General features: G+C 38.7%; 1 protein-coding gene across 1 annotated transcript in view; it reads right to left on the bottom strand.

Moving 5' to 3' along the window:
- Positions 1 to 1047: 1047 nt before the first annotated feature.
- LOC119424729 (probable E3 ubiquitin-protein ligase HERC1) overlaps positions 1048 to 21025 on the bottom strand; it is a 42271-nt gene continuing 22293 nt past the window's right edge. The window contains exons 40-79 of the mRNA XM_037692228.1: positions 20715 to 20928; positions 20033 to 20202; positions 19251 to 19334; positions 18461 to 18647; positions 18236 to 18363; positions 17915 to 18123; positions 17485 to 17744; positions 17282 to 17334; positions 16972 to 17166; positions 16661 to 16826; positions 16329 to 16578; positions 15139 to 15355; positions 14770 to 15047; positions 14534 to 14661; positions 14143 to 14270; positions 12736 to 12963; positions 12317 to 12444; positions 11595 to 11794; positions 11327 to 11441; positions 11031 to 11159; positions 10788 to 10886; positions 10542 to 10715; positions 10171 to 10455; positions 10026 to 10091; positions 9790 to 9915; positions 9571 to 9709; positions 9227 to 9408; positions 8585 to 8740; positions 8370 to 8492; positions 7822 to 7924; positions 7138 to 7307; positions 6907 to 7045; positions 6650 to 6819; positions 6083 to 6252; positions 5764 to 5929; positions 5511 to 5587; positions 5047 to 5299; positions 4787 to 4939; positions 1447 to 1752; positions 1048 to 1269 (exon numbers count right to left, since the gene is read on the bottom strand). Of these exons, the coding sequence (XP_037548156.1) occupies positions 1087 to 1269; positions 1447 to 1752; positions 4787 to 4939; positions 5047 to 5299; positions 5511 to 5587; positions 5764 to 5929; positions 6083 to 6252; positions 6650 to 6819; positions 6907 to 7045; positions 7138 to 7307; positions 7822 to 7924; positions 8370 to 8492; positions 8585 to 8740; positions 9227 to 9408; positions 9571 to 9709; positions 9790 to 9915; positions 10026 to 10091; positions 10171 to 10455; positions 10542 to 10715; positions 10788 to 10886; positions 11031 to 11159; positions 11327 to 11441; positions 11595 to 11794; positions 12317 to 12444; positions 12736 to 12963; positions 14143 to 14270; positions 14534 to 14661; positions 14770 to 15047; positions 15139 to 15355; positions 16329 to 16578; positions 16661 to 16826; positions 16972 to 17166; positions 17282 to 17334; positions 17485 to 17744; positions 17915 to 18123; positions 18236 to 18363; positions 18461 to 18647; positions 19251 to 19334; positions 20033 to 20202; positions 20715 to 20928 (6707 nt within the window). The 3' untranslated portion in view covers positions 1048 to 1086. The remainder of the gene's footprint in view (positions 1270 to 1446; positions 1753 to 4786; positions 4940 to 5046; positions 5300 to 5510; positions 5588 to 5763; positions 5930 to 6082; positions 6253 to 6649; positions 6820 to 6906; positions 7046 to 7137; positions 7308 to 7821; positions 7925 to 8369; positions 8493 to 8584; positions 8741 to 9226; positions 9409 to 9570; positions 9710 to 9789; positions 9916 to 10025; positions 10092 to 10170; positions 10456 to 10541; positions 10716 to 10787; positions 10887 to 11030; positions 11160 to 11326; positions 11442 to 11594; positions 11795 to 12316; positions 12445 to 12735; positions 12964 to 14142; positions 14271 to 14533; positions 14662 to 14769; positions 15048 to 15138; positions 15356 to 16328; positions 16579 to 16660; positions 16827 to 16971; positions 17167 to 17281; positions 17335 to 17484; positions 17745 to 17914; positions 18124 to 18235; positions 18364 to 18460; positions 18648 to 19250; positions 19335 to 20032; positions 20203 to 20714; positions 20929 to 21025) is intronic.

Genomic DNA, 21025 nt, shown 5'->3' with positions numbered 1-21025 from the left:
GCTGTTCATTCCCATATAAATAAATTAACATTTATATTAATGTAAAACTGAATTATTTCATGAGCCCTAAAATAATTGTCTATATTTATCGTTGAACAAGGTTTTCTCAGAAGATAAGGAAAATATATAAACACACATCTAAAAAATTAGTTTTTTTTCCAGCTGAGAGCTTAAAGTGCTTGATGTTACAATTAATGATTTTAATGTAATCCGTCGGAGACAAACTGCACTGAGGAATAACTAATTAAAGATGAAGCTACTATTGATGGACTCAGATGATCAGTGATAGGATATTTTAGCAGCTATTTAGCCCACGTTGTAGCAACACACAAGTTTGATTAATAAAAGTGGCTGCATGTAAAATTACTCAAAGTATTTGCACAAACTGGTTGAAGTGGTGTTGAGATGTTTCAGTTGGTGGAAACTTGTTTTTAATGAGCTGTGCTCTGAGCAGTTAGCTTGATGTGCATCCTCAATCGCTGCCACAAGCAACAAATTAAAAATGTTTTTTTTTTCTGACATAATTGGCCTTTGCTGAACAGCACAAAGCCTAGCTAATGAGTTTCAAACAATTTGTTTAAATACTTTCCTACCTGTATGAGAAAATAAAAACGCAAATAGTAAATGCCTCACATGTACAATATTTCTCTTACCTTCAAGTCGCTTCTAAGGGCTGCTCTACACGCCAGCACTGTGTCTGGATGATAAACTAGTGATTTATTTACACCCAAACTGACATTCAGAGGTTACACTACGCCAAGTCAATATTTCAACACTCTTTATTTTACAATAATAATAACTACAGCAAGTGAGTCAATAAATTAATAAATATTTTCAAATGAACAGGCACATAAACTGTTATTGTGGCTCAGTGGCCAATAATTTTTAAAATCTAATTATTTTCCCTGCAGTAGCACTCCAATACGTACAACACCAGGCGCAGTTGGAAAATCAAACAATACGTCTTTAAATAAACCAATGTAGAAATAGTACCTTAACACACAAGTTTGGCAAACAATCTGTTCAGTGCATATTGTGTATGGCCGCAGCAAAGATACATTCCTCACTGTTGTACAGTCTTCGGCTTCAGTCCTCGTCTGAGCTGTCTGCTGGGTCCGTGTTGTGAGTGAGCATGTAGTTGTCCATATCGATGGAGGGACAGTTGTGGATTGAGTAGCGCAGACGCTCGGCTAGGATGGCCTGGCTTGTGTATGGGGGCAGGCGAAGCAGGAAGAAGCAGGTCTGAGCAGTAGGGAGTCCATTGATGGGCTGAAGACAAAAATAAGCAGCAATGGGGAGACGAGTCAAGGTAGGCTGTATAAACCATGTAAGGAAGACACAGTCTGCTGTTACAGATGCTAACCACTAAAATCTTAACTAAAACCAGACACTGAATGAGAACTAAACAAAAGTGGATTTGTGTATCTCTAACTTTGATGAGCTCACCCTGTCAACCTTGATGATTTGAAACTTCTGTGGGATATCAGCCGGGTTGGTAGGCAGCCGGGACCTGCCAGAAACAAAGCGCAGGAAAAGCACCCGCTCCTCATTGGTGAACTCCTCCAGGCTCTGCCAGAACCAGTCGATTAGCTGGTGGGTCTCGGTGACGTCGCGATAACGCACCAGCTTCTTCAGCATGTCCACAGAGACCTGGGGCAGGCCACAAACCAGCTGCTCCAGCTGCTGTGCCGTCAGCAGGGAGAGGAGGGGCACGGGGATGATGGTGGACATGCCCTCTCTGACTGCGTCCACCTGGAAGGACCAGAACAAACTCAACCTTGAAACGTCTTAGAACAACATCAATCAGACTGTCAAATGAAAACTAATGGAAACTGGTAGGCAGACCCAGTACACTGGGACAGTCAGGACAAGATTTATTATTATTATTGTTGTTGTTGTTGTTGTTGTTTTTCTTTCTGCTGCTCTCTTCTGCAGTGACCTTGCACAGAAATTCAACTGGTTTGTAACGGATTACTCTCCTGATGCAACATAGACTCAAACAAATCCGCAGCATCAGGATTACGAGACTGCAGGACTGACCACCGAGCTACGACAGCTCCAGGACAAAGATTTTTGGAATTTTTAAAATAATTTTGACTATTTGGTTTGTTTAATTAAAGTAAAGCCAGATTAAAATGTATAATTTTTTTTTAAAGACTGAAATAATCTCACCAAAATGTCAGCCTAACTTTATTGGTTTATTTGCTTTGAGTTGGAAAGTTTTAGTGTACTTTTTAAACTAACAAAAATAAAAAACTCAGATGAACCTTTACGTATTTAAATAATGAACTAAATATATAATTAGAAAACGTTTGTCAAAATTAGTAGCCTCAGATGATCCTGGGATAATATTTGAAATTAACCAGGTTGAACATGAAGCATTCATTCTCAGTTACATTAAAGTGGTCTAATAAAGTAACAGTACTTATGTAACTGTGTATACAGTTTTGCTGTTTTTACTTCTTCATAAATAACCCACTTCATATATTTGTTTTTTCTTTGTTCTTGTGAATAATTAGTGCCCCTCATAAAATCTATACAATACAATCTGCATGTGTCACTTTCATTACTTTTTGTCTGTCTAAAGCGGTCTCACATGTAAATGAGTCTTCGAGGCTCAATGTGATTTATCTGTGTAAATAAAGGTCGAATGAATGAAAAAAATTAATTACCCTAATCAACTTATCATCAGAGCTGTGGTAAAGGGGTTATATACCGTTTTGATATGACAAACTTTTCAAAAGCGTCTTTATTTTCTAATACAGCATGATGTAGGATATGATGTTTGTAAAGGACATAATGAGTTATGTTATCGAGCCGTTTACATATATTTGTAATTTATCATTTTCAAAAGGAATATTTCCAGACAATATGAAAGTAGCAAAGGTAGTTCCTCTCTTTAAAAATGGTGATAAATGTGTGTTCAATAATTATAGACCAATATCCTTATTACCACAGTTCTCAAAAATTCTAGAAAAACTGTTTGTGACCAGATTAGATAAATTTATTACTAAACAAAACATTCTAAGTAGCAGTCAGTATGGGTTTAAAGCAAAAAACTCTACATCGATGGCTCTCATGGAAATAATGGAACAAATAACTACTGCTGTCGATCAAAAACAGTATTGTGTTAGTATTTTTGTTGATTTAAAAAAAGCATTCGATACTATTGACCACACTATTCTCCTTGAAAAATTAAATAAATATGGTATAAGAGGACAAGCATTACACTGGGTATCTAGCTATTTAAAAGATAGGAAGCAGTTTGTACAAATAAATGGTGTAAGATCTGACCTGTGCAATATCACTTGTGGAGTTCCTCAAGGCTCTGTACTTGGACCAAAGTTATTTATTTTATATGTGAATGACTTAGTGAATGTATCAGGACTCCTCAAATGTGTCCTTTTTGCAGATGACACCACATTTTTCTGTTTGGGTAAAGATGTAAAACGGATGTTGGAATTGATGAAGACAGAATTTGATAAAATACAAACTTGGTTTAAACTTAATAAATTATCATTAAATTTAGAAAAAACTAAATACATGATATTTAGCAACAAAAAGAGAACTGTTGATGATCCATTTAAAATTGAGGGTGTTGAGATTTGTAGAGTTAATGAGATGAAATTTTTGGGTGTAATCATTGATGAACAGCTAACATGGAAAAATCATATAAATTCTGTAAGAACAAAAATATCTAAATCTATTGCAGTACTATACAAAGTCAGGGAATTATTAAATGATAAAGCTCTGTACATGTTGTATAACACAATCATTGTTCCACATTTAATCTATTGCATTGATGTTTGGGGGAAAGCGTGTAAAACATTTACAAAACCTATTTTTATTTTACAGAAAAGAGCTGTAAGAATTATCACCAGAAAGCATTACAGTCACCCATCAAGCACATTATTTTATCAACTGAAGTTATTGAAGTTCCATGATTTAGTAGATTACAGTATTTTATCAGTTATGTATAGGGCTCAAAATCACACATTACCATTAAATATCCAAAGGAATTTTATTAAAAGACAAAGTTGCTACAATCTTAAGGGGATAGAGATATTTGTCAAACCAAAATTCAGAACTAGTCTGAAGGGAAGGTCTACCTCAATCCAAGGAGTTGGATTGTGGAATGGTCTAGAGAGTGATGTGAAAAATGCCAAGTCAATGTGCACATTTAAGAAAAAAATCAAAACTGAATTGTTAAAAAAGTATATATGAAGTAGCTTAGTGTGTGTTTTGTATTAGAATTAGATAAATTAGAAAGTTATTCATTTTATACTGTTACTTGAAAATTATTATGTCTGAAATAATTGTTTGTAAAAAGGGGCAGATATAATAAGATTTTTTCTTCTTTCTGCTGCCTTTCATTTTAAATCTTTTGTATCTTTTTTTATATTGTTATGGAATTGTTTTGTACTTTTTTAAAATGAATAAACTATATACCATACCATATATATACCATGTCAACACTTTTTTTAATTTTATTTTCTTAACACTTGTGCTGAAAATATCCGTTTCATACATTATCTGATAAGTACTTTTATGCTGATCTACCTGCATTTGTTGATTTATTTGCAGACAGTCTGTTTAGATGAAGGTTGTATAATAGAGCTTGTTTGCAGAACAACGCAGGACACAGTTGTTTTTTTTAACAGCAGAAAAAACATGATTTGGTAATGATACAAATTGTGTGAGCCTGTCAACTTAATTTATAGCTTTTCTACGTGCTTCAAATTGTTTTCAGTTACATTTGAACTGTTCCACATTTTGCTGCTCAAACCTGCGCATCCATCTCATGTAGTCTGTAGTCCAAAGCTCTCTCTACGTATTCAGTCCGGTTGGCAAACGTTAGAGAGATGTTCTGACCTCCAGAAACCACAGGAACCAGCCTTCCATCTGCACTGTGAGCCATGAATGACTCCAACGGGATCATCTGCGGAGAGGTAAAACAAAGCCATCGGTTTTATGGAGAAAATGTAAAATTATAAATGTGTTAAGATGAACTGAGCTTGTAATGATTCAGTTCTAAGAGTTTCTCACCACATGGAAATTATCTGCAGTGATTCCGCTGTTCTCCAGGTGAAGGATGCCTTGAAGCGTGCGGTAGGTGAGCAGGTCCACCTCCTCCAAGTCAGGTCCTCCAAGTGGCATAGAGCAGAGCTGTTTCCACACCCATGGAGCTAGATGCAAGTCCAGAGGCTTCTTGGTGCGTATGGCCACCGCCATGAGGATACCCAAAAAGCGAAACTGGATCATGTGATCCTCTGAGTGTGCCGCCGGATTAAGCAAGAACCTAAACGGACATGCAGACATCGTTAGAGGTTTCCTTCTGCTGCTCCCTTCTGCAGGAGTTACCACAGTGAGTGAACTTGCATGGTAGGCAGGATGCCCTTCCTAACGCAACCTAGACTCAAACCCACAACCTCAGGGTTACTGTGACACTAACCACCAGATAAATATTTTTGAAAATCAGATAGTATGAAAAATAACTAAAACTGTTCCACCTGTCAGTGTTGCAGCCCACATCTGCAAAGCTGTTGGGAGTATGAATGAGGAGATCCACCACACCCAACTGCAGCTCCTGGAGCACAACACAAAACACAACAAGTTCAATATAACGAGGTAGAGTCAGGTCCTCTGGACAAGTTCTTCGTCCAGAGAACATTTATCTACCTGGATTATGAGCATGCATCAGGACAACAAGTTCACTCCTGTCACAGCCTGTGATGCTCTCAAATGTGTGCTTTTTAATCCTACCTGACACATCTCAGTAATAGTATCATCAAACACTCCTCCAGCATCGTCAGCTCCCTCCCCCAACAGCTTCACCTTCCAGGCTCGTGACGGCAGCCGGAGCTCCAGAGGGTTCAGGTTCACCACTTGCTTAGCTATCTGCACAAAGATGGGCTTGCTCGAACGCCCTCTGTGAGAGTAGAATTTAAAATGCTTTTATTTACAAGGGAGTTAAAAACACAAAAATTACTTGCACAAAATATAGCCGGCTGTTTTGTCTCCTCTGTATATCGTCTTCTGCAGATATTTATTTTATTGCCAGCAGACCTAACACCATTTTTACCTTGTTGAAATGCGTTTCACGGTGATTTGTGGCCCATATGTTTTGCCCTGGGTCATTGTTCTGCCGATTGAGCGCACAAGAGGCAGAGTGTTGACCTTGGGTGACAGTAGCCCTCTGAGTTCACCTCGAATGATGGCTGCAGTCCCTGAACTATAGCGTGAAGTGGACATCTGGACAGAAGTCGGAAAAAAGGGAATAAAACATGGGCAGAGAAAGGTGCATTACAGTGAAACAACAAAGTCCATGCTCAATAATTCAGGTATACAATCCAGCGTTTGGATTGCTGGCAATGGAGGAGGGGGCGTGCCAAAGAGACCATCTTAGCACCAACATAACTGGTTTGTTCCACTTTGGAGCAAGCTGTTGGGGGAAGAATCAGTTTTGTGTTGTGCATTTCCTTGACCGATGAAGCCTTCTGGATTGAAGGTGAAACGTTTCAGCACACACAAAAACAAGAAACTGTCCAGATGACCTGACTGAAAAATGTTGGATTACAGTGAAACATAAAAACGACCCAGTAACAGATATAAGTTCATATTTAAACAAGAGCAATGAGATTTAACGCACCGGTTTCTTGGTGTCCAGATTGAGTAGCCTCCAGGATTTGTACATGAGATCAGAGAAATGGTGGAGCACCCTGAGGCGCACGCTGAGGATATCAGGGCTGCAGTCTTTCAGAGTGTTGTACTGAGGAGGGACAGCCTGGGGAAGGCCAAGCTGCAAAAGTCCTGAGCCACCTGCTAGTGAAAACAACACACAATCACAGGACTGTCGTTTTTACTGATCGTAGAGTATTTGTGTGCACAGATACAGTAACACTGTACCTGAACTTTTTATCGGTGTAGTGGGGGTTGTCCACGCTGAGCTGTGGCAGCGACCAGCAGAGATCTGTCGAATGTTTTTACCCTGGAGGGCAGTGACGAGTGCCGGCTCCTTCACTGGATTAGAGTGTCCCAGACCCAGCTGAAACACATGTATAAAATAAATCAATGTGTAATTCAAGAAAACCCCTCATTTTCTCAATGCCTTGTGTTCTGGCAGTTCAGGCTGGTTACCTGTCCCTCACTGTTGCAGCCCCACGCGTAAACGTCTCCAGTGGTGGACAGAGCCAGCCCATGTTCACAACCCACTGCAATGTCCTCGATGAACACCCCCTCCAGTGATGGCACCACTTGGGGGCTGGATTTATTCTTCAGCATGGAGTCCGGCAGACCAATGAGACGCTCTGAAGGATGAACAAAATAATGACGGAATGCTATATATACTGATATGTATACTGATTTTCTCTGTAGTATTTTAATGTCTTGTGATCTGAGTGACTTGTGGTTAAAAAATAAAGAATTTGGTGGTGACAAAAACAGAATATCTGTACAAACAGTACAGTTTTACTTAATATATTTTACATGTATATAAAAACTAATTGTTTTAAAGAACCTTTTAGATGAGTTGATTTTAAAATAAGAAGCCTTGCGTTAATAATATTAAAAAACATGTATGTTTTAAGCCTAAAAAAACACAAGCTGTACCCATAACTAGAAATCTTGCTCATATTTTAACAGCTGACTTTTGTCTATCAGATTTAGCAAACACATGTTTTGTTCTTGTCAAATAAACAACAAATGAATAAATATACCTGAAGATAGTCACAGTTGAAAAATAATTACATCCAATATCCTATGTAACCTTGAGGTGCATTTTCATTTTTGCACAACACAACTGACTTTCACAATAAAAAGTACCTTGTCCAAATGTGTAAACATGTCCATCACAGGCCAGAGCCACAGAAAACTGGGTCCCACAACAAATTTTCTTAATTCTTTTGTTGCAAAGCTGTTCCACTTTCTGAAAATATAATCAACCAAAGTCATATAATCTTCATATAGATAAATACAGACAGACAGACAAAACACATGAAACAATCACAAAAGAAGCAGAGTACACAATTTGGAAAAAGACAATATGCACATATTGTACAAAAGGTGGTAGGGAGTACTACATCCATGATTAATACACACACACATATAAATATGTATATATATTATATATATACTGTATATGTATAAAGCATTTGTTTATTTACCCTTTATTTATACAGGTAGTCTCATTGAGTCACGAGAACTCATTTTCAAGAGAGACCTGTTTTAGCTCTGCTAATTAGGTTGTGCATTAATTTATCTAATAATTCTCATTTCAAGTACAGGATGGAAATTAGATAAAAACTAACATAACCATACTGTATTTTGTCTTTAAGGGATTCCTAAGTAAGTCTTTGTTAGTGTTAACATACCTGGGGGTAATATTTTGCTGTGGATGAACCAGTTCCTAATTTCCCATAATCCCCATCTCCAAATGCCCACACAATCATGCCATCCAAAGATACCACTAATGTGTGGTTGAGACCACACGACACCTGAGGAATGGAAGTAAACGTTAATATGCCATTTCCGTCAGGGAGACTAGAATATTTGTTAAAATTTGAAACACAGAAAATCTGTGGCCTACTTGTCCAACATGATATCCCTCCAGTGCAGTCACCCTTTCAGGTAGCATCTTGTTGGACGTTGACCTTAGACCCAGACGACCGGATTCACCACTGCCGAAGGTGAACAGCTTCCCATCTGCTGTGATGATGGCGGAGTGCCGGAAGCCACAAGCGAGCTGAGCAAAGAAGACAGAGCATAATCAAAGTAGTGTTATATTCAGATTCAGATTTTTTTTTAACTAATGAAACACTGCATCTGGTGTAGAAAATGTTGGAGATGCATGTAAATGGTGAAAACATAGCTTTTTTTTTTCAAATCATGAACAATTTACACAAGCTCAAACTTACAAACACCAAAAATGGTATAACTGGATGTTGAACACATAAATGCAGCAATTTAGATTTTTTTTTTTTAATTATTATTCTTGAGGGACCCCTACTTGTAACAACAATAAAATTACATTCACCTTTATTTTATTGTCAGTGACCTAATGAACACTAATGTCCTCCTGTATTTTGCAAATCAGTGTTTGAAGCTGCCATCAAGTGCTGTTGTGGACGTTGCTGCATGTGACACTTGATTAAAGTCAACATTTTTACAAAAGCTGATGAACGTGTACAACCAAACAGATAAACTTAAACTGAATAAATCCGAAATTTACCTGGATGACCTCCTCTCCTTGTAAGGCCTCTATCTGTTTGGGTCTCCTTTGTCTTTCACTGTTGCCATGGCCCAGTTTGCCAAAATCTCCATCTCCCCAACTGAATACCTCCCCCGTTTCAGTCAGGGCCATCGAGTGTCCATCTGAACCACAAGATGTCACCAGCTGGGTCACCACATACCCTGCCCACAGGTTTGACAGATAGTTAATCACAATTTAGGTAGAACAGGAGATGTGAACATTTAAAACATTCCTATTTTTGTTCACAAAGATACTGAAAACAAAAGAAAACAAATATTGATCAACCAACCAGTTGCATTATTAGTCCTTTGATGAATATGTACCTTGAAATGCAGAAATAAGAGTGGGAACAAAGAGGTCATCAGAGTTCCCTTGGCCCAGTCTACCATACTGTCCTTCACCTACAGCCAAAACGGATCCATTGGACTGGACTAGAAATGTACAGTTCTGACCGCATACGACCTAGTAAAAAATATATATACATAAATATTACAAAACTGTAGTTCTCATAGAGACTGTATCCTGAATGAAAATGTAACTACCTGTTGTGTCTGTAACAAAGAGGGAGCCAATGTAGGCATCATAAGGTTTGTCCCCATTCCTGCCAATTGTCCATATCGTCCGTTCCCCCAAAGGTACACCTCACTCCTACCTCCCTCTTGCCAATCCTACGAAACACAGACACTTGTGTAAAACAAAATCGTTTAATTCCCTGTAGCTTTTGGACTTTGATAATGTTTGCAGAAAGTCTTAGATAAATAACATTGTCCACTTTTACCTCTGGCCTGTTTGTGGCCCATGACATCAGCTGTTCATCCATCTTGAAACTCCACTTACTATTGTCCTAGAAGTCAAGTAACCTGTTTAAAACAACTGGACACATCATATTACATGAATTTAGTCACATCAACTTCAACACTTACCAGTGCTTTGACAATGTTAGAGTGTTCCACCTCCTGAAACTCAGAAACGACAAAGGATTCAGGGAAGGCAGTACCACTGGCAATAGCCTCTGCACTGCAGACAGTAGTGGCATAGGTGAGCAGCCAGCTCCACTCTGATGGGCAGGACTGAGCATCAGGACAGGTGTGGTGTGGGGGCTGTGGGTAAGTGCACAGATGTTTTTCTAAGGACAGACCAACAGCCAGGGAGGCCAGACTCTGCAGGAAGGCACTGTGGACGAGCTGATCGCCGGCAGTCACGTGGTTCTGCATTTACAAAACACACAGACATATGTCTGAGCTGAAAACCCCCAAACAGTAAATCAACTTCCAAACATTGTCTCAGTAATGACCCGCTCGTAGCTGTACTGCTCCTGTAGCAACAAGGGCAGCCTCTCTAAGAAAACAGCCAAACAAGGCGCCAGATTCAGGCCCAAGATGTTCTGGTTCCTGAGGACCATACGGCAGGAGGCCAACACGTGGTTTTGACTGATCCAGTCAGGGGTGCAGCAGATCAGTAAAACATCCTGGAAGATAATGACCATGGAAATAAGCAATAGTACAGTAAACAGTGTGCGTCTATTAATAACTTAACTTACCTTGGACCTTCCAAAACAAGCAGCTACACCTAAGTGTGGTATCCAGGTAGCGCTGACAACTGAACCCAGTCCAGTAGTGGTCTGTAACACTGAACCATCCTGTGTGAAACAGTTCATACGTTATGTTACAGTACAATATTTAGATGATCACATACTCGATTCAGAACATGATTATAGGAGGTGGCTGGTCTGGTTTTATGTCAGGATGTGCAGCAGCAGTGAAGTTATATTTTTTTGTTTTACCTGCAGAGACCAGATGTTGAGCAGCCCCCCTATCCCCCCAGAAACCAGAGCCAGTCCACTGGAACAAAATGAAAGCAACTTCACTGCTGTAATATGACCATGAAGTACAAAGGCACACCTTGCACCATCCTGCTAAAAAAAATAAAAATAAAGAGGAAACAAGAATTGAATGGTTATTTCTGATTCTATAAATAAATATTTTCAAAAGTAACTTAGAGATTGAATGTAGCCATATTTGAATATTTTTTTTAATACCAAGTCTACAAGAAAATCATTATTAGGAAATCCAAATTGACCTGGACTTCATTGTTCTTATCTTGGCTTGGGGGGCTGTTCAGTATGTTGGGCAGAGATACAGTAGTCCCACCCTGTGGTAGTGTCCAAACATGCACCGAGCCATTCAGACAACCACTACAGACACATGAAGAGAAAAAACAACGCAACAAATGCATGAATAAAGACACTCCAGTGTGAATATTAAGATGATTTTTGTTTTGTTTTACTGCAACAAGTATATTTTAGAAATAGTCTATTCAGAGTGAGAACAAAACAAGTATAACTCACACAGCCATCAGAAGTCTAGGTATGGGTACTCTGCCAGCTAGCGGGCACCATTCTGCAATGTTAACAATGCTGGTGTGGTAAAGAGAGTGCAGAGTCACCCAGGTGCCCCCGGAGCGTCCCAGTACTTTCACCACCTCTGACCTCCCCAAACATAACAGCAGGTGTCCAGTAGGGTCCCATTTCAGGGAACTCACACTGTCCTACAGAGTGAAGCAAAGAACAGGTACGCTATGAGCTGCGTCAAAACAAATTATACCATGTGGTTCAAAAAGTTGACAAAGCATGAGAGATAGCAGAGCATTGTGCTTAAAAACATCATTTACAAAAAGTAAAATTAAAAGCTGAAGGAAAGTTTTCCAACTCCTTCAAGTTTTCTACAAGTTTAATAAAGTTGACTGTTGTTTAAAAAAAAAAGAGATTTATTTAGGATATTTTCTCCCTGAGTGGATTCAAGAAAACTTTATTCAACTTTTATACCTGAACAATGTTGACAAAAAGGAGCAATGAGTGAGTCAAGTGTGTAAAGTCATTCCCCAAAAGAAATGGGATTAAGGAAGTACTACAGTAATTAAAGGAACTAAGTATTTACTGTGTGCAATATTTATTTTATGTGTTATTTTAAAGTAGTCAGAAAAGTTTCAATTAGTCTGTTTTCATTTGTGCGGGTTTTTGTGTGTGTGTGATAAATTACAGTTACTGTGAATGTGATTCGTATGACAAACCTGGAAGAGTGACAGAACTACAGGCTGTGCGTTCTCATACATCTCAGTTGTAGCCAAAAGGATCTTCCCACTGGTATAACCCACAGCAAAAGGCTTGTCCTCCGTGTGCCAAGCTAAGCAGTAGGGGGCTGAGTAATTGAACAGATCAGTCCAAGTAAATAGCATATTCCTTTCTCTAGGAGGCTTCTATCTCATTAGTGAATCTAAAGTTAGACCTTGCAAGCTGTTACTTTAGTATAAAGACAACAAAAAAGAAGCTACTTGATCAGTTGTTCCTTTCTGATTACAGTCAAGTCAGTCTCTAAGATAACCATATACAGGTGTAAGTACTACCAATCCTTTAACTGAACAAAGAAACAGTTTGTTTAATCAGCCATTTATGTTCATTATCCAGTTAACATAAGCAGCTTTCTCCTCACCCTCGTCCCTGTAACAGTGGCTCAGCTCAGTTCTCTTCACCAGCAGATCCAGATCCTGCACTGTGACTTGCAGCCAGCAGAGGGAGCCATCCAGCCGCCCCACCAGCAGGCTCTCAGCAGTTCTGCTCTTGTAGCTGGCCGACTGGTCCAACAGGTACAAGTTGAAGCTCTGGGCCCAGCAAAGAGCGGTGACCCGAGAACTCTGAACATTTACATGACAGAGAGTCCCTGGAATGTGACAGAAATAATTCAGATTAAGTTCTCATTATTATAATACTAATACACTGAATTATCGGACATTTCTGATGTTAAAGGCTGAACCTACTGTAGATTTCAACGCTTTATTGCATATTTTCCCATAAAAACTGACAGAAAAGTACATAAAAGTGACACCACCAAGACTAAAAACAACGCCTATACACCTTATATTTAATACGACCTGATAACCGAACAAAGCAAAGAATGTAACTTGAGTTATAGGAAGCATATTATTTTTCTCCTGAAACATGACTGGAAAAAAAAGGACTACCTGAGATTTTTTCTGGATAATGTTAGAGTAAAGGAAGTTGCCCTAACTAGTAGAGAGTGACATAAGATGGGAGTACTTAAATTGTTGCTTAAAAGCAGAGAATAGTTTGCATTTGAACTTCAACATTGTAAAATGTTCCCATAAATACTTTGTGCACTGAGATGTCCTGAAAATGTGATTAAGCGCAAGTGGATGTAAACATTCATCTGAATAGAAGAGATCATCTAAAATTTAATTTAAACATCTGCGCCAACTGAGGAATGAGAATGTTGAAATTTGTTCTGCCAATCTACAGATTTAAAGACGGATTTGATGTTATTGTAAAAAAAAAAATAAAAATCATACATTATTTTCTTTACTGTAAAACATGAAGGCAGACTACACATGTTTTCTGTGTGGTAACAACATAATTCACAGTTTTTGTAAATATAAAGAATTATAACATCTTGATAGCCTCTCAACAAACAGTTTAAGCATTGAATATAATGTATGAATTGGGGATGCACAATATTATCGGCATGGTATCGGTATCGACCAATATTAGAGTTAAAATTAAATCTTGGGCATCGGCCATTCTATCTAACGCACCGATGTATAATATCCAAGTTTATCCAAATATACATAATCCAAGTTGAAGTGTTACATCAACTTGGACCAAGCAGAATAATTTAGTAGTTTAATTCCACAGCAGAGAAAGCTATGTAGTCTCTGTAAAATAAATTGGTAATCGTATCTGTTTTCAGCCAAATAAGTTTTAACATACTGGCATATCGGCCAAGAATCCAATATTGTGCATCCTTGGTATGCATAGAATCAACAAAAGCATTTAGTTGTTGATATTAAATCTAAAATTTGAACCAGTTTTGAATGATACTGACCTCTGATGTTCATGATGTTGATGTGTTTGTTTTCAGGGGCAGCCAGAAAGTTTCCCCCACTGCTCCAGCACACAGGAGACGTGTGCTGACATCTGGCAGCTCTCTCATTGCTTGATCGGTCCACCTTGCTGAAAAGCATCAAGGAATAAATAAATAAATAAAAAAAAACTGGGAATTCAGGGCATATGTTACTATAGATTGCCATTTAGTTTATAGCAGCTCTGCCATATAGTCACAAAGTTTAAAGTATGTTTCTTTGACTACAAGAACCTGAAATGTGTCGTTTACATTTTATAATAAAATAATTATGGCTATAGATAAATCAGATAATTTAACAATAAGCATAACACTAAAACACGTGTTAAACAATACTAAAATATGCAGATATAACCTAGCAATGCAGGAGAAGGTGGTCTGTAACTCCACAGCATTTTGGCTGATTCTCCACAGTTGCACCACCTTGTCTTGAGAGCATGTTGCAAGCAAACTCTGCTCACTGTTCCAGAAACAGCTGGCAACCTGTACAAATAACAAGAAACAAAACTAATTTGTGCTATATTCCATGTGAGTGACGAGAAAAACTATAAAAACGCACCACTTGTCAAATGGTAGGACTAGAAAGCTCACCTTGTTATAATGCCCCTCGAGTCTCTTAAGAGGACATTTCCGCAAATCACCAGCCAGGTCGCTGTATGTTTGAGGACGATTGGGAGTTTCTCTCCCTGCAGCAGCCAAGGCCTTCACCAGCTGCTGTGCTGCCCATTGTCTGTGCTTACTGGTAAGTCTTGCAGACAGGACGCACGCTGCTAATGCATTTGCCAGTTCCAGAGGGCCCACTCTGGCACGCAGACGAGGTGAAGGGGAAGGAGGTAAAGATGAGGAACACCTGCCTTGGTTTGCTTCATCTAGGCCAAACGTACACATTGCCAAATGGTAAACGACACTGTAATGAATTACTACAAGTAATGAAATGAAACAAGTATAAGTCACTCTCACCATTAGCGTCGTGTTCAGCTCTGTCAGGGCTGAAACAGTGAATGCTCTTCTCAGTGAGCAGGGACACCAGACGCTGTGTGACTAGAAATGTTGGAGGTGTTTGATTACTAAGGTCTGTCTGCTGCAAGACCCCCTGGGTCGCAGTTGTTAAAGTTGTCCTCTGTGGTGGTTCAGTGATGGCTCCAATGTTCACCCCTGTAGCTGCTGTCATTAGGTCCTAAAGAAAAAAACAATACACTAAGAGTGAAATGATAAAAAGCACATCTGTTTTCCTGCATGTTCATCAACTGAAGTGGGACATGACTGAAAAAGTTACTGCTTTAAATTTCAAGGACCGCAATGCATCATTTGTTTTGATACATGACATTAATTACTTACATTTTGAAACTACAGTACTGCATATTATTTATAATTGGAGAAAAAATACATTTGTTGCACCAAAACTTTTTATGTTTGAATGGGCACATTGTTTTCTTGTAGAGATGTTAAGGTAAGCCTTACTGACACCCCAGCCTAAATTTACATCAGTTTATTTGCTACTTACAATATTCTAAGGTGAAAAGCAGATAAATGCCTGGTAAATTAAATCTAGGCTGTACAAGTATACAGTGTGCATAAGTACACAAAACTTTTGTGTATCAGTAAGTGGAGTCAAACTGTGGAATAATTTGAATATTCAAATCAGACAATGTCCAAACATAAAACTGTTCAAATTATCATACAAATATTTGATTAATGCTGAATATGTAATACTGTTATTCAATTATTGTTGGTGTTTTTCTTATTGATGCTAGTTTTGTTTTTTGGTGAAGTTAAATAATAATTGATCATCTACTGTAGTTAAAACTAAATAAATACTACAGTATATGGATGGGTTAACTATTAAATATGGGTTTAGTTGTTGTATGTATGGATTAAATGTAATAAATGTAGAATTATGTAAGTGGTTAAGGAGTGGGAATTTTAATTAGTTTATAATATGTAAAACAAAAGTTTTGACATTGTGCTTCATGCTGTTTTTTTTTACATATTAAAAAAATTAACTAAAACTAAACTAAAATATTAAAAGTTACAAATAATTCTATTTACCTAAATGTCAAACAAGAAGTCAAATGTTTTATCAGTGATTTTAATGTGCATTTTATGTTCAAACACCCCAAATCTCTACATTTTGACGGAAGAAAGCCAACCTGAGTACATATCTCCACCAGTTGCCTGTAAGCAGCAGGACTCTGAGACACAACGCAGCTGATGGCCGAGGTCAGAAAGGTGAGGCAGGTAGAGTTGTTGCGTTCTGTCACCAGCCCCTTCCCAACGGACTGATTGTCCACACAGGTGTGTGCTCTGCCGCCCGCAGCTAAAGTCATCAGACGCACCAGGATACGGATATCTGCAAGCCCCAAGGACTCTAGTCCGTTAGACTGGCTGGATACTGATGCGCTGAAAAAGAAGACAAAAAAAGAACAGCTGAAAACAGCAGCTGGAGCAAAAATAAATCAAATACTACTGAGGAAATATTTACCTTGAGGCGGTATGAGACAGAGCTCTCATCACCATGCTGTACGCCAACAAAATCTGTGCAGTGGACGTGACTCTTCGTAAAGCCTTCAGTCGATCGTGAGAATCCCTCAGAGACATCGCCTGCTGCCCGAGGCTCAGACAGGTCTTCTGGTCAACATGGGCACCACCTAGTGCCAAAAGCACATCAAAATATACTTTCTTCAGATACAAGCAATATATTATACTGCAAAAATCAGCATATTTACTATTTAAAAGACTTAAAAATGATTCTTGAGAAAAAAAATTGTTCAAGAAAACAAAATAAAATAATACATTTGGAAGCAGCTCTTGTAGGGCAGGATGAGCTGTAAACTAGAGCGCCAAGTGGATCGGGTTCAGTAAAGAAAATGGGATCTGGTATGAGCTTTTTTTCCGTCAGCCCCAGTGGTCTCAGTAGGACTCCAAAATCCTCCAATCCTGTCAATTTGTCTGTGTCCTCCTCATCTTGGTGGCTCATTTCCCAGTCATCTGAATGGGGGGGGGGGGGGGGCATAAATCATGATATAAAATTATCTTTAAGACTTATCTGCATAAAAATAAATTTTGATAGAAATATCTTTGTAGCAAATATGATATTTCCTACCATCTGAAGTGTTATCCACTTGGCCAATTAAATCAGATGTCAGACCTTTAATCCTGAAAAATAAAAAATAAATAAAAAATCAGGATCAGGATGAAGAATGGTATACATTTTTTTTTTTTTTTAGAAAATGTGGAAATAAACACCTTAGCCATTTGATTCTCCTTTATTTGCATTATTTCTAAAACTCTGTATATCTTCAGTACCTTTCATGTTTGGAATTTGGATCACTTGAATTAGCAGCCAGATACTTTTCCCTGCAGGAGTTGCAGAGGAGGTAGAACGGAAAGTTGGAGCCGCACTCTCCTTTGAACCAGACGTCCACATAAGCACCGGTACTGTCGTAGCCTTTGCGAGCAGCACTCTGCCCACAACCTGGGTGTCGCCGCTTTATGTGATTATTAAACTGCAGGGTGAAGGTGCTGCACAGCTCACATTTCACCATCTGACTGTGTTCTTCCCCAGTCTGAAAGAAAAAACATGTACCAAACATTAAAAACTTACGATGATCAAAACAATCCGTAAAATCAATAAGGTCTGCAAGCTTCTTGTCAAGAGTCATAGATGCTGAAGATATGACATGGATTCATTACAGTAATCAAACTTAAATATTATAAAGTTGCTGATTTGTGTCACCTCTACAATCTGAAGTGTGTCTCTCTCCAAGTTCAAGAATGAAGGGGTGAGCAGGTCCTCGTACGTTTCTTCATGGTACGGGTCGTCCATGTAGCCCAACTCTGACTCCTCCTCAGCAGAGAAGGGATGGAACTCCACCTGCTCTGGCCAGTCACTGACTGCTGTGTGTTGTGGGAACAGCTGAGGGAGGGGGCTGGGTGATGGCAGGTCTGAGTACCAAATGAGAATGTGCATTTACTGGATTATTTTCAGCAAGAACTTGGATTTTGAAGCAAGTTCTTCTTGTTCGTTTTGCTCTCGTTTCCATGTAAAGACTCTGACCTGCTCGTCTGAAGGAGGTCCTCTGAGTAGGTCCTAAGCGCCGCCGCCGTGCTGGGGGAGGTCTGTTTCTAGTGAGGTGGACATCCAAGAAGTTCTCCCTCTCTATCCAGTCGAGTCCAGGCAACAGGCTGTAAACAAAACAGATCATCAGTGAATTTAAAGCATAAAAAATATACAACACATTAAAGTAAGAAGTAAACAGAACGTCAAAACTGCCTCTGAAACCTTTCATTTGTTTGGCTTGTGGTGCGTTCAGGACATTGCACCGTCTCTGGCCCATCAGGGGACGGGGTCTCAGCAGCACCCTCAGGTCTTGGTGACTCGGTTACTTGCTGGTCATCAGTCAGGGGGTGCTCCAGCATCCAACTGGCTAACACCTCGATGGTTTGAGAGTCTAAGTCACCTGCTACATCTGGGAAGAACCACAGGTTGAAAGGTTAAAGACTAATCAGGAAGTGGTGTTTTTAAATCCCCACCCCAAGAAGATCAAGCTACGATATATGATCCAAAGTAAGAGGACAATTTTGTCAAAGAAATACAGTGTGTGGTGAAGGTTGGTGTAAATTGGTGACAATGGAGGAAAAAAAGGCTACAATTTGGACAAAAACAGACTGTGCCAATTTCTCATCTGTTTGTATCATAACAATGTTTAAGCATTTCTAAAGCATCACATATTTTCTCATAATTTCCATGCACGTTATTTTGATTTGTGACATGTACATGTATCTTTATTTGTACCATGCTGTGAAAAATATGGTTTTAAGTTTGTTTTAACAAAGTCATCTGGCTTACGAACGCGCAAAAAGATTTGCAACTAAATCTATTAATCTGAGAGAGAGAGGTGAAACCATTAAACACGTTCAACACAACTTGTTCTTTGTTCTACAGCTGAAGACACAGAGTTAAAGTCTGAATATGAATAAATACAAAAACTTTAATTATTCTAAATTGTACTGGAATGTATGAAAATAAAAGTAAAATAAATTGACAACAGATGCACCACATAAAACAGTACCTGCTGCCTCCATGGCCCAGTAGATATGTCTCATAGTAAATCCCATTTCTAGCAAGCGACTGGTGACAAACATTTGTGTCCGCTCTGGTGGTTAAGGAAACAATAAAAGGTGCACAAAAAGCAAGACAAAAACAAAAACAATTCCACAATTTCAGTTTGAAATACTCACTATTAGAACATTTAGAAGCTTAATACAATATACCATTCATATCATTTATTGCCTTTATTTATAGTCATCGTTATAGCTATTATGAACCTCCTAAAACTTCATTTTAGCACTTTATTCTCAATGAACAATCAAAGCAAATAATAGCCTGTTATTTTTATTTTATCTTATTCAAAGTGACAACAACTTAATCAACAATGACAAAAATTGTGCCATTCCAGCATGTGACTGTGTGCATGCATTTGTATCGACAGCAGATCAAAACATGCTGTTTTGAGGGGCAGATTTACTGTTAACATTTAAGACCATGCAGGAGTCAGTTTTCATTTGGTGACGTAATATTTTACTGTAATGCAGAACAAAATTAGTTTAGTTTTTAATTTAAATTTATTTAAGTGTCAGTCTAAAGCCAGCATGGAGTAAAAGGTTGTTGAATGATGAGCATATATAAAAAAAATTAACCATCAGCAAGGTGATTATTGTCAGGACACTAGACTATGTAGAATTACCATTAAATCAGGATTATGTAATGTGATAAAATATATTTTTTTAATTTTCTACATTCCTATTTGTGTTTCTGACATGCCTCCTATTAAACTTCTGTGTTTGCTCTTACCCAGGCTGCTTCTGGCCTGTGTGCTGCTCGGACCCGGTTCCATGAAGCTAGTCTGCTGTTCTGTGAAGGCATCGCAAGAAGCAGAGCTGGCAAAGCTGAAGCAAGGGTGCAACACTGGGGGAGCACTAACCAGGCCCGTAAGTGTAGGGAACCGCGTTAACACCATGTGCCTAGAGGAGGTGGAGATAAAGTTATATAAAGTAATATCACAATGGAAGCTGGACCTTTAACACTATTGCTTAAAACTTTAGAAAGGTAAATGAATTTTGATGAAGAGACCATCTTTGACAAAAAGTTTATTCTTGTCAAAGTGATCTAATCTCCTCCCTTGGGGGCATCTGTCCTTTTCAGTTTTATAACAATAAGAGAAAAGACACTCGCTGACACTGGATGTGTTAGAAGAAGAATAACAAGCAGGCGGCTTCAGCCCGAGTTAAAGACAGAGTTAAACCTTTTTCATTCTGTTTTGGTAGACAGCGATTCCTAACTCACCCATTCCCTGGACTTCAGAATGTCCACTGCTGCCACAAGATTCAGATCTGTAGCAATCAGTAATAGTGATAACTAAGTAATGTGTTTGTGCAATTTCAATGTGTTTCTCATAATGTACTGGACCACCATTTTTGTCTAAATTCCTCAAAGTTATATTAAAATAATTTTACGATCGACATTCTATACTCACTGGAGGAGGCTGATGGGAAGAAAGGGGTTGAAATTCTCAAGACCATCCGCCTGCAGGTTTGTTGGCAGAGACGAAGCCAAGTCGGTATTAGAGGACGATGCAGAGACTCTGTTTGACTGGCCAAAGATGGCAGTGCCCTCTGATCCTGCACTGTACAAGGACACTGAGCTTGAGGACTTGGAAATAGACTGTGAGGATAAGTGACGGCCTGATTCTGCAAAGCAAATGTGGAGAATGCATCTTAGAAGAGTCTTGTTGTGTCTAGTCTTAAAACACAAATTCTGAGAAAATAAATAAAATGTTTTTTACAG

Source organism: Nematolebias whitei, chromosome 18 (genome assembly GCF_014905685.2).
Source record: "Nematolebias whitei isolate Nwh7 chromosome 18, NemWhi1, whole genome shotgun sequence".
Classification (NCBI taxonomy): Eukaryota; Metazoa; Chordata; class Actinopteri; order Cyprinodontiformes; family Rivulidae; genus Nematolebias; species Nematolebias whitei.
The sequence above is the reverse complement of the archived record's forward strand: the minus strand, read 5'-3'. Positions and strand labels throughout refer to the sequence as shown.